The following is a 13,152-nucleotide window of genomic DNA, read 5'->3' on the forward strand; positions in this document are numbered from 1 at the left end:
TTAAGTAATAAGACCTTAGGTGTGTGAAGTTCAGCTACCCTCCCTGTATGAAGCAACCTGGAGGGTCAGCATAAGGAGAACCTGCTGGTCTGTGTGGAGGGAGACAATTTAGTCGGGTACACGCTCAGTGAGTTGGAACCCAAGGGCCTTGGGAACACTGAGCCTGGGGGAGGTGAGTGACAGAAAGGCTGAAGCTCTCCCCGCAGAAAAGAGCAAAGGCAGAGCTCCGCAACTGGTGACAGGACACTGGATGAAGCCAGGGCAGGAGAAGTGGGGGCTACAGGATGAAGTCCAACCTAAAGTCCCACTGATGACGACGCTGGGCTTCTTGGGCCCATCCCAGGGCTGGGACATGAGGAGTACCCGAGGAGTGAAAGGTGTGCTCCAAGGGGCTGGGGAAGGCCTTCCCAGACCTGTCGCAGAAACCAGAGGTGAGGCGTGACAGACTCAGGCAGACACCAGGTTGGGGTTTACAAAAGGGACATGTGGGCTGAGCGCAGACAGCCGGGGCACTAATAGGGGAGGGTGGAGTCATCCCACTCCAGCTGGGCTTGCCTGGTGCCTCTCTGCCCATGTCTGCCTCGGCCTATCTCTTCCTCCTCCTCGTCATCTTCACTGTCGTCTGAGTCGCTGCTGCCGGAGCTTATGTCTTCCTCTCCTTCCTCCTCCTCCTCTTCCTCAGTCTCGTCCTCTCCACGCCCTGGTTCTTCATGTTTCTGGATTTCAGGGAGAGAAGGAGCATATTCATTGCGGTGGAGCGGAGGTTATTTGGGATCTTATGTTTCTCCCTTCGTAAGGAAACATTCATGGCCCCTTGGAATTCCTTTCCGAGAAAGATGTGGCAGTTTGCTTCTGTAAAGATTTACAGCCTTGGAAACCCTATAGAGCAGTTCTACTCTGTCCTATAGGGTCGCTATGAGTCGGAATTGACTTGATGTCAATGAGTATAGTTTGGTTTGGAATTCTTTTCCCTTTAAGGGTTTTATGAAAGTTAAGTTCTCTGGTGAAAGGGAAATCAGAGAGCTAAGAACAAAAATATAACAGCAGTAAATTCTAAGACATGGGCTCAAGGTAAAATGTTCTGTGTTTTAAACACTAGACATTTAAGCCAATCCCACCTGTCATTTAGTGACCCTTTCAGAACAAAATGTGTTTTCTGGACTTTCTAGAGAGCCTATTTGCATGAATTTTTCCAAGTCTAGGAATCCCTGGGGTGCAAATGATTAACATACTTGGCTGCTAAGCAAAAGGTTGGTGGTTCGAGTCCAACCAGAAGTGCCATGGAAGAAAGGCCTGGCAATATAATTCCAAAAAATCAGCCACTGAAAACCCTCTGGAGCACAGTTCTACTCTGACACACATGGGGTCACCATGAGCTGGAATCAACTCGACAGCAACTGTTTTGTTTTTCTTTTCCCCTAGGTCTAAGTGTTTGCTTCTCAGTGAGAGAATGACACAGGCTTGTACCCCTTTCCAGGTGGGACTGTAATGTCCCTGGGAGCAGAACACCTTTTAGGCCAAGACTCACATGTGCTGCCACTCAAAAATATTTTTTTTGGAAAAGAAAGGTTCATGGTCCCCACCACTCTCCATACCTGTCCCTCACTCCCTGACTTGCGTCCTTGGACTCTACCCTACTCTTTTCCAGTCACATTCCTTCCTCCCCACCTACCCCCCCGCAGCTTTTTGGTGGTTGAGAGCCTTTCCCAGCTAAATCTTACATCTGGCTTTATGTTCTGAGTTGGTGAACTAGGCAACAAATGATGTGTGTCCTCACTGTGCTTTATCCCCTTCTGAAATGCTTTCTTTTCTACCTCTGCCTTTCCCAAATCCTGTTCATGATGTAAGTGGCTTCCCTTGGGATTCCACATGTTTAGGGCAGGGGCCTTGGATACCACGGATAGATTCTGGGAGCTGTTGGCTAACTGGAAGGATATGAGCTTAAGAATTAGGCCACTCTGAGTTTGCATATTGGCTCTGTCATTACCAGCTGTGTGATTGAGCAATTGACTTCCCGTCTGAGTCGGTTCCCAGATTGGTATATAAGCATGATGACTCCTTCTTCACAGGTTGTTGGGAAGATTAAAAGAGGGGGTGTATAGAGAGCACCCTGTACAGTGTCTGGCGTAATGGGTGCTCAGGAAATAGCAGGTAGAAGATTAAAAGAGGGGGTGTATAGAGAGCACCCTGTACAGTGTCTGGCGTAATGGGTGCTCAGGAAATAGCAGGTGGTAGTGGTGGTGTTTTTAAGTTACTCCAAGCCTTGAAGTGAGCTCTGCGGATGTTCTGGAGTGAAGTCATCTCATTTACACTGTTAATCAAGAAATTTAATACAGAGTTCCTAGTGTGATTGAGCTTTGAGCGAAATACTACAGGGGAGGCAAGGGATAGATACCACGTGGCTGCTTGCCTTAAGACATTTCTGGATCTGTTTGTGGAATGAGAGCACTTCACACGTTTTAATCAGTGAATGCAGCTGGTGGGAAAGTATGATCCCTTCTGGTTGAGAGGGCTAGAGGAGCACAGAGAGGCGACAATCCAGTGGGGCTGGGATAGTTGGGGCAGGGCTTCCAGAAGGAGCGGACTAAGCCTAGGCTTGAAGCACAGGAAGGATTGAGCTGGGTAAAGAGGAGAAGGCATCCTGCCTGGACCTCCCAGCCCTTGGGTGAGGTTTACCTCCATTGGGTTGATGGTAATAGTCAGTGCAGAGTCATCCCAATCCATCTCGGCCTCCTTGGCAGCCTGAGTCTCCTGAGTGAAGTGCTGGTGGGCAATCCGGACCCGGTACACACCCATGGCCACGACAAACACGAGCATGCACACGGAGATGATGATGACCACCGTGGCAATGCTTGGGACCACTGAAACGAGGAAGGAACCACTCACGGCATGTGAACAGAGGCCTAGCTCATTCTTGGGATGGAGCATAAGTGAAATAACATCTGTGGGTAGGTTAAAATCTGCCCTGCCACTTCCTGGCTGTGGCACTCTAGGCCAGCAGCTTCTCCTGCTGGCCTTCACTTTCATCATCTATATAATGGACTTAATAATTCCTATCCCATGGGTACATGTGAGGAGTAAATGAAATAACCTACGTGACTTTCCAAGCTTATGACTAGACACATAATAGGTGCTCAATAAATGCTAGTCTCTCCTATCCCTTGCTTCTTTTCTCAAATTATAGGGGAGCACCCACCAAACACCAGAGATGATGGGGTTTAGTAGGGATGGACAGTGACACTATGGCAAGAGGTCAAACAGAAGTCCGGGCAGGGGTTTTGCAATAGGGTGTGCACATCTATGTGTGAGTGTGTGTAAGGGGTCAGGGAAAGCTTCATACAGGATGTGGCTCTAAGTTAGGCCTGAAAGGCCTAGCAAAATTTTGCCCCAGCCCTTTGTACAAACCTCTGTTATTACACGTTGTGTGTAATTTCTTCCTTATTTGCCTGGCTCTACTGAAGCTGAGTGCCCCAGAGGCAGGGCCTACATTTTCTTGATCACTGGGTTCCCTCCCTTGGCACTGGGCACCCATGGCTGCTGCACTATAACTGTCTGTTTAGTGGATCTTCTTGAGTCACAATAGCCACCTGTTGTCCTGAGGTCACTCCTCCCAGGTGCCCTACCTGAACTGTGCCGGATGCTGCTCCGAGACTCGGGGTGATGGACGGACTGGAGGAAGGGAGGCTGCACGATAAGGTGGTTGACATGCTCCTTGTCTGAGACACTGACCTCATGGAAGACACCGACCTGGGAAGATCAGGGGGAGGTGCTGTTGACCAGGAGTGGCAGGTAGGCCAGTTGCAGCAGCCCTCCTGAATGACCGAGGGCATGAATGGACGAGCCTGGGCTTCCCTAACAAAGGCAGGACTCACTCACCTCCAGGTTGAACTCATTGCTGGTGTAGCGACCGTTGAGTTCGGAGCACTTGATCCGGAACCGCCGGGCCTCGAGAGAAGCTGGATGCCAGTTGCGGTAGCGGACATGGTGCAACACCTGCTCATAGCGACTCATGGAGCCCACACCTGTGCCGAGAGACCACACCTGTCATCAGGAGCCAGGGGAGCTAGGCTGGGGCTTATGGACTGCCTAAATACATCAGCGGTAACAGCTTGAGTTGTTCATAGGCAGACAATGTACAGAAGCAGAAATTCCAAGGAGTCAATTCAACTGATCCACGCATGACATTTCTACATAGACTGGGCTCTGACTGGGATGTTTGGCCTCAGTGTGCCAAACATTGCGATAACATTTGCTGAAGTCAAACACTGTAAGAGAAGGCATCCACCTAGTTCTACGGATTTACCCAAGAGACGGGATAGGGGACAGGTCTTTAGGATGCTAGAGTAACTCACCAAAAGAAGGTCTAGAAATTTATGCTCTGAGGTCAAGAACTCCAAGCTGACCCCTGGGGCTTCTCAGTGCCTCTCCATGGGTGACAGAGCTGCCATCATACTCATGACTCCTTGGAAAAAGCTATTCTGAAAAGAGGCCACTGGGGTGCGGGTGCGAGTACGAAGCATGGACTTACCGTAGATGGAGTAGCCTGCGGTGGAGTTGGTGGCTTCCAGGTGTTGCTGGTGGAGCTCACTGTGGTTGAGCTCCAAGCACTCATGTCTTGGGTCCAAGTCCCCTCCAAGTACCAGAATATCACAGAAATCTAAGTTGTGAAGCATTTCTTCTAAGACTGTGTATTTGGGAGCTGTGGAACGACAGACACATGGAAAACATAGGCATGAGCAAGAGCTCAGACACTAGCCCATGGGTTAGGGCAGGGGGATCCTGCTTGGCTCCACTGCTTGGCTGTGGTGCCTAAGTGTTCACCATTAACGTGACTATGGGCTGAGAGTATGTCCAGGCAGCCTCTGAGGTTGGGTTGCATGAATTAGTGGGAAGGGCATGAATACTTTAGTCAAACAGATGTGGATTGAAATGCTAGCTTCTGCTACTGAGAAGCTGTATAGTGTTAGAGAAATTACCTACCACTTAGTTTCCTTATCCATAAAGAGGGCAAGGGTCTTGAGAGGAGTAAAAACAAACAGTGTTTGGCACATAGTAGGTGCTCAGTAAGCAATAGCTCTTATTTTGGGGACAGAGATAAATGCCCCTCTGCCATGTCCCTGTAGCTTTCTCCATGTGATCATTGTGTGTGTGTGTGTGTGTATCCATCCCCCCCACCAGACTCTGAGGTCCTCAAGGGCAGAAGCACCATCTTATTATGACTCAGTCCTCAGTGTTGAACCCAGGGGTTGCCATGGAGTGGTTACTAATACATATTGCTCAAATGGAGCTAGATTGCTAATATATTTAAATAATTAAGGAAATATGTTCCCCAGGAGGCACATTAGTGAGTTGGTCAGTCCAGTTGTCCTTGTCTGATTTTGAGGCTCTAAATGCCACAAAGGAATATCTGAGTGTTTGAATGCTGAACAGAGGTTGGCAGTCCTGAAGTAAAATCCCACTTTTAAAAAAAGTGCTTTGTATTTATGAAGTGCTTGCTATGAGTCAGGGCAAACATGATCCCAGCAGATGTTAAAATCAGGTGCCATGGAGTCACCTCTGAGCCCCGGTGACTTCATGTGTGTCAGAGTAGAACTGTGCTCTGTAGGGTTTTCAATGGCTGACTTTTTAAGAGGTAGATCATCAGGCATTTCTTCCAGGTTGCCTCTGGGTGGACTCGAACCTCTAACCTTTCAGTTCACAGCCGAGCGCATTAACTATTTGCACCACGCAGGGACTCCAAGAAACATGAAAAGGGGGTACTATTATTATTACCCTACTTCACCAGTGAGGAAATAGAAGGTTAAAGGGGTGAACTGAATTGCCCAAGGTCACATAATAGTAGGTAAAGAAGCAGAATAGCACCCATGTTCTTCTGGCTCCACTTTGGAAACTCTTAACCTCTGGGTCAGGAGTCTTCAAATGTCTTTGACTTTGTACCTCTTAATTGAAAGATTTGTGAACCTAGGCTTTTTACATATTTCTTTATTTATAGAGTATATACATGGACAAATATATTTTGTACATTTTTTACATATTTATTTATAGAGTATATACATGGACAAATATATTTTGTACATTATAAAACAGTTATGAAAATAGAAATTAAAAAGGATTAATTAAAGAAAATAGAAATTAAAAAGGATTAATTAAAGACAAGGGAATAATTTTGAATATATTTTATTTTGTTTAATTTTTTAATGATAGTAAAATATTTTTTGCTTTCACTGTTGTTATGGCGTGCCATCAAGTTGATTCTGACTCATAGCAACCCTCTAGGACAGAGGAGAACTGCCCCATAGGGTTTCCAAGGAGCAGCTGGTGGATTTGAACTGCTGACCTTTTGGTTAGCAACTGGAGCTCTTAACCACTTTACCACCTTGCTCTCACTGGATATGTATTATAAATAATGTTCTGTATGCTTAATTTTTAAATGCTTGGTAATCTCAATGACTTTTTGCTACTATTAGCAAAATATAAAACCACAATAATATACACTTGAGGCAAGGCCTATCATAGACAATAGTGTATGTATATCTCTATTTCAAATGGCCCGCTCATAGTTTTTGAGGTTTTTTTTGACCAACTTCTTAATCATGCTTGTTTCTACCTCCATGGAGGCTGACTGGGAGTTCACGCTTCGTAGGGAACCATATCTCCTAGAGTACGTGTTATCGCTGCTCTTTTCTCACTGTTCTTTTGTGCTTGCATGATGGGCATTATCTTGCGTTTACAGTTTCCTCCATTCCCACTGTGTTGAAGGGACTGTGCTGGGACCAGAGGCTTAGAGGTGAATCAGCCATGGTTGAGCCCTTGGGGAGCTCCTGTTCTGGTTCAGTAAACAGATCTTCACCATCAGGACTAAAACATGTTCTGTGTTAGAGGGAAGGGGCACACAGAGCAGGAGACCTCACTCGCCTGGGGTACGGGAGGTAGCGGGAAAGCCTTCAGGAGGAGGAGGTCATGAAGGTGGGGATGTTTGCCAGCACTGAAGAGGAAGGGGAGTAAAAGGGACCTTCCAGGCCAGGGCACAGAGCTGTGAACAGGGGTGGGGTGTGCAGGGAATTGAAGGCTGCACTGAAAGCATAAAGAATGAGCCAGCAGGGGCAAGAGAGGATGCAGGGTGGGTCACTGAGGCCCGGTGGCAAATGCCAGTAGGCAGCTTGTTTGAGGCACCCATAATAAGGACTCTAACAACGAGACTAAAATTTAAAGAATAATAGCTATAGGGCACTTGGCTATGTGCCCTGCATGCACCTCTCATAAACAGAAGGTGAAATGTGGGCCCAGATAATTGGTTTTCCCCGTGCTGCCTGTGTGCTGGAGTCAGGCGGAGTGAATCCACATGCACTCTGTTACTGCCCGCAACCACCGAGGTTCAGGCCGTTCCTTTTCACTCTGATTTTAGTTACAAATGAGGACACAGGAAGACGGAAGAGCACAGACCTAATGCACTTTGGCATGTAAGTAGGAAAACTGCCCTGCCCGGACAGGTGGTAAAACACCATCTATTTTTATGAGCTGAGAAGGGCTGCTTCGCCAGGCACCCCATTCACCAGGGACCAGAGTGGTTTAAGGCAATGGGTAATTAGGATTATTATAGAAGCAGCCCTTCAAGGACTCAGGCCCACTGGCGCCAGCACATCATTAGCAGCCACTTTTGGAAGTGGGGGGTGGGGGAGAGCTGAAAGTATTTTCTTGGAAAAGGCAGCAAAGGACAGTTCTCAAACAGATATTTCCCTGAGTAACAAATGAAAGGTTTTCCCCTCCTTCCTTCCTCTCTCCCTCCCTTTCCTTTCTCCCTCCTCCCCCTTCTTCCCTTTCCTTCCTTCAGTTCTTTTTTCACTACCAGCATATAGTGTGGCTTTCAGTGCAACTGCATGCTTCTCCCTGGCAGATAATTCATTACTTTCACTGAACAACCTTCCCAATAATGAAACTCTTGGAAATAAAAGTTTCCTGGGAGCTTCAAGTACTATTGCTGAAATGACACCTACCTTTGACTGTATATAAGTAGAGATGCGGCTACATATATATATGTATATTTTGGGTTGTGCTTCTTTAGCTTTTCTTCTCATTATCAAAATAATACATGGTCATTATAGAACATTTTTTACAGCTGCAGAAAAGCGGAGAGTGGCAGAGACAGACTGGCTGTCACTGTGATTCTCAGAGTCTCATTGTTTGCATCAGGCATATATCTAGGCATTCTTTTTCCTTTCCATGATTGAGATCACTCTGTGTGTGGATACTATGTCATTTGGCACCTTGCTTTTTTGCACTTATCATTTAGCACGGCACCTTCCCTCCAACTTCATAACACTTACATGGGTGTGCTATAATTTGCTAAGCCATTCCTCTCCTGTGGGCCATTTGGGTTGTTTCCAGAGTTTTTTGTTTAATTAAAAAAATTTTTTTTGCTCTTATAAAAATGATAAGTGCAGAAAAGATCGAAATTGTCAAGGAATTCACTCTACTTGGATCCACAATCAACACCCATGGAAGCAGCAATCAAGAAATCAAAAGATACATTGCATTAGGCAAATCTGCTGCAAAAGACCTCTTTAAAAGTGTTGAAAAGCAAAGATGTCACCTGGAAGACTAAGGTGCGCCTGACCCAAGCCATGGTATTTTCAATCCCATCATATGCATGTGAAAGCTGGACAATGAATAAGGAAGACCAAAGAATAATTGATGCGTTTGAATTGTTGTGTTGGTGAAGAATATACCATGGACTGCCAAAACAATGAACAAATCTGTCTTGGAAGAAGTACAGCTAGAATGCTTCTTAGAAGCAAGGATGGCGAGAATACATCTTACATACTTTGGACATGTTGTCAGGAGGGATCAGTCCCTGGAGAAGGACATCATGCTTGGTAAAGTACAGGATCAACGAAAAAGAGGAAGACCCTCAATGAGATGGACTGACACAGTGGCTGCAACAATGAGCTTAAGCATAACAATTGTGAGCATGGCGCAGGACAAGGCAGTGTTTCATTCTGTAGTACGTAGGGTCGCTATGAGTTGGAATCACCTCAACGGCACCTAACAACAACATCATTATAAATTACCCTGCTATGGTGAACAGTTCCACTGTCTTGAAGTATGATTTCACAAGGCTGTAGGAAATTAAGGCCCACCTTCCCCACAGCCCCATTTGTACCTGTCCCTGTGGTTTTCAAGTCCCTGGTGGCCTCAGTTTTGGCAAAGGTGCTCACGATCTTGATGTCTGGGAAGAGGATCACCCCTCTGGCACTTTCAAACTGCGTGGCAGGCCTCCAGAAGCGATCTGTGCCTCGGAGGGTAATGTGGGGTTCGGTGGCCTGCAGAACCATTACATAGGCATCCACATCGGGGATGCTGATGCACACGTCTTCTCCAAAGCACCTGGGAAAACAGCTTCTGTCATGGCAGGAAGAGCCCGCGATGAAACCCTCTGTCATAGCACTAAGGACAAGGAATTGCCACCTCTAGTTCTTTACGGCGCATCTTCACTGCCTAAGGGTCTCCAAAGATGTCGGCAGACATTCAAACTGTAAGCTACATTTATAGTTAAAACTACTAGCAATCTAGGAACTTAAAAAAGATTGGCTCTTGGGAGAAACGGGAATTTCTATATGAGCAACAAGTAACCGTTAAACCTTTAATTATCCTTTAAACAAGTAATCAATGGCAACCTTAATTAGGTAGCAGTGGCTTGTTATTTATGTGCATTAGTATTTGGTAAGCAAACTGTCTAACTGGCTGGCTACAGCCGTCTTACTAAATGAGACCCCACGGCAAAACTCTCCTTCCGCAGTGTGTGTGCTGTGTCTCTATGAGGATCTCACACAAGTGTGCCTCTCCCAGGTGTAGGGCAGAATGTGATTGTAATCTTGCTCCTTTTCCTGATAAAAAACAAAAACAGTTGCCGTGGAGTGGATTCCAACTCATGTTGATCCCATGTGTGTCAGAGTAGAACTGTGGCTGATTCTTTGGAAGTAGATCACCAGGCCTTTCTTCTGAGGTACCTCTGGAGGGGACTAAAAAACTCCAACCTTTTGGTTAGCAGCTGAGGGCATTAACCATTTGCACCACCCAGGTACTCCTTATCTTACAATTGTTGTTTTTAGTTGCCATCGCATCACTTCCAACTCATGGAGACCCCATGTGTGCAGAGTAGAACTACTCTATAGGGTTTTCAAGACTGTGACTTTTCAGAAGCAGATCACTAGGCCTGTCTGGGTGGGTTCCAACCATCAACCTTTCAGTTAACAGTTGTTGAGTGCTTAACCATTTGCACCACCAGGGCTCCTTCTATCTTATGATACCCATTGCCATCAAGTCTATTCTGACTTATAGCAACCCTAGAGGACAGAGCAGAACTGCCCCATAAGGGTCCCAAGGAGCAGCTAGTGGATTCGAACTGTCGACGTTTTGGTTAGCAGCTGAGCTGTTAACCACTATGTCACCAGGGCTCCTCTATCTTATAACAGTAAGGATTAAATGCAAATGGTGTATAGAAAAGAAGATGAGTCAGGGCCTGGATCATGGTCTGAGCTCAGGAAATGTTGGTATGATCTGACTCTCTCATCAGACCTTATCAGGGTGTGTGTGCCATTGGCACTCTCTGCTGGTCCTGTAGTCCAAAGACCTAGGCTGAGGTGGGGAATCCCAGGGTCCAGACAATGCTCTAGGAATCCTGGGTGGGCTTCAGATGGTGGCAGCCATCCTCTTGTGTCCCTTGGGAAAATTCCTCAGGAAAGGCTTATCTAGCTGGACCCTGTGCTGAGCCACTCCATCCCCTTCTATGGGGTGGGTGAGACTGCTGGGGTTGTGGTGGGCTCCTGCTCCCAGTTTTCTCTGGATCTCTGCCACATCAACCCAGAGCACCCCCCTTTCTTGGCCACTTTACAGAAGCCTGGTCTCAGAGCTGGAGACTGGCCAGCCTGGGACCCTCTCCTTCACTCCAGTATGGAGCTGACATGGAGATACTGCTCCCTGCCCCCCAGACCTCCAGGGGTGGTTTGTAGTGTGAAGGTAGGTGCCCCTTCTCCATTGCTCTAGAAGTATTGAATGTAATGGCCACCTGTGGGTTTTATCATTACATCTGTCCCAGGCCCCAGCAAAGTGGCAGGCAGAAAGCCTATCTTTCCCACCCTTCTTCCTCCCTTTAGAAGTTGTTCCCCTGGTTCTAGGTGCCTGAAGATGCTGCTTCCACCTCCCAGGAGTCCCTCTGAGATCCCCTACCTAGCTGCCCTCTCAGGTGCATGCTGTGGCTGAGAAGCAATGACAGGCCAGCAAGTGAGGTATCCAAAGGCTTCTGTAATAGTCTCATCTCCTTAATTTGACTGTGCTCTCTGAGGGTAAGAACCATAACATCACTTTCTCTTGCATACCTGCTGGATTTAGGGGCTCTAAAAAGCTGGGTTGATTAATTTAATTCAATTTAATAAACATTTGTTAAGCACCAGACCCTGTATCTTAAATCAGAACACTTAAAACCCAGATCTCTGGGACTTTATAGGAAACAATACCTTCTAGGCATTAGATCAGATACAGTATAAAATAAAGAAAGGTGAATTTGCATTGGCAAGATAACAGAACATTTTCCTTAAAATGAAAACACAGATCCATTGACGTGTCCTCATTGGGAAAGCAGAAAAGCTGACGACAGCAGAAAACATGGAACCCTATTTTGCAAGGGAATATTCTCAAGGGACCATCCCTGTTGTCTTGGTTGGACCCAGGGTGACCACTTACTGGACTTTGGAAGAGACTTTCAGGCGCCGCACACCCGCTGTAGGGAACTGCCTGGAGTTGATGTAGGAGACCTTCTGGAGGGCGCGGTTGATGTTCCCAATGTCGTCACCTTCCATCACCAGGATGGACTGCGAGGGGTTGAAGTGATACTAGAAGACAGAGGAGGTCGGGAATCATGGAGAGACTGAGCAATGATGTACACAGTCCCATGGAAATCTTCCATTTCCATGAAAAGAGCATTAAGGCCACCACCAAACCAAAAAAAACCAAACCAGTTGCCATTGAGTTGATTCCAACTCATGGTGACCCCCATGTGTGTAGAGTACAACTGTGTTCCACAGGGTTTTCAAAGCTGTGAGCTTTTGGAAGCAGACCACCAGGCCTTTCTTTACAGGTGCCTCTGGGTGGGTTCAAACCACCAATCTTCTGGTTAGTAGTTGAGCACTTAAATGTTTGTGCCACTACGGTCATCTCCAAAGCATCAGCAAATAAAGTAATTGTGTGCACAGATGATTGTGTTTAACCCCTCAAGCAGTTTCTGTTGCTCCCTGGTGGGCTTTGGGACCTGTGATGGTTAAGGTTGTGTGTCAGCTTGGATAATGATGTAATTTGGCGGTTATGTAATGATGTATTTATCCTCCATTTTGTGATATAACGTAATTACCTCCATGATGTGAGCTGATGTGATCAGCCAATCAGTTGTAAGGGGGGTTTCCTTAGGGGTGTGACCTGTATCCAATATATATGGATATCCTGGCAAGGATTGCTGGCTTTTGCTTGTTCTGGATTCTGCATCCAGCTTGTCATCACCTGACTTTCGGTTCTTGAGACTTGAGCCAGCAGCCTGCTGTATCGGGTGACGATCTTGGGATTTGTCAGCCTCTGCAACTTGTGAGCCAGCAGCCTGCTGTCTGACATGTTGATCTTGGGTTTGTCAGCCCCTGCAGCTACATGAGTCAGGAGAAGCCTCCAGCCTGACCCACGGACTTGCCTGACCCACGGACTTGGGACTTGCCAGCCTCTACAACCACGTGAGCCATTTCCTTGAGATAAATCTCTCTCTCTCTCTCTCTACGTTTCATTGGTTTTGCATCTCTAGAGAACCTAGCCTAAGACAGGATCCTTCCCTAGGAGGTTGCCCCAGGAATTATAATCTCCTGATAATATCAGCCTGAGCAACAGGATCATATTCAGAAAACCCAGTCACAGTGCTGTTGCAGCTCAGCCCTTGGTGAGGGGTGGCCCATGCTCTGTGCTACCCGTGTGGCCCTGGCCAGCAACTCTCAGCCCATGGACCACCTGCTCCCTCAGCTAACAGCATGGAAACCTGGGACTTTGGCTCCTTCACTGCTTTTGTCTTTGGCCTTGGACTGCTCCTCAATTCATCCAACAGCATGGAAACCTGGGACTTTC

The 13,152-nt window shown here is 46.9% G+C and overlaps 1 protein-coding gene across 1 annotated transcript in view; it reads right to left on the reverse strand.

Annotated features, from left to right (window-relative positions):
- Positions 1-512: 512 nt before the first annotated feature.
- Positions 513-13,152, reverse strand: part of CLSTN2 (calsyntenin 2) — a 428,729-nt gene continuing 416,089 nt past the window's right edge. The window contains exons 15-21 of the mRNA XM_012558038.1: positions 11,740-11,888; positions 9,161-9,384; positions 4,529-4,699; positions 3,877-4,022; positions 3,624-3,747; positions 2,677-2,861; positions 513-716 (exon numbers count right to left, since the gene is read on the reverse strand). Of these exons, the coding sequence (XP_012413492.1) occupies positions 513-716; positions 2,677-2,861; positions 3,624-3,747; positions 3,877-4,022; positions 4,529-4,699; positions 9,161-9,384; positions 11,740-11,888 (1,203 nt within the window). The remainder of the gene's footprint in view (positions 717-2,676; positions 2,862-3,623; positions 3,748-3,876; positions 4,023-4,528; positions 4,700-9,160; positions 9,385-11,739; positions 11,889-13,152) is intronic.

The sequence above is a fragment of the Trichechus manatus genome, unplaced genomic scaffold (assembly GCF_000243295.1).
Source record: "Trichechus manatus latirostris isolate Lorelei unplaced genomic scaffold, TriManLat1.0 scaffold00132, whole genome shotgun sequence".
Classification (NCBI taxonomy): domain Eukaryota; kingdom Metazoa; phylum Chordata; class Mammalia; order Sirenia; family Trichechidae; genus Trichechus; species Trichechus manatus.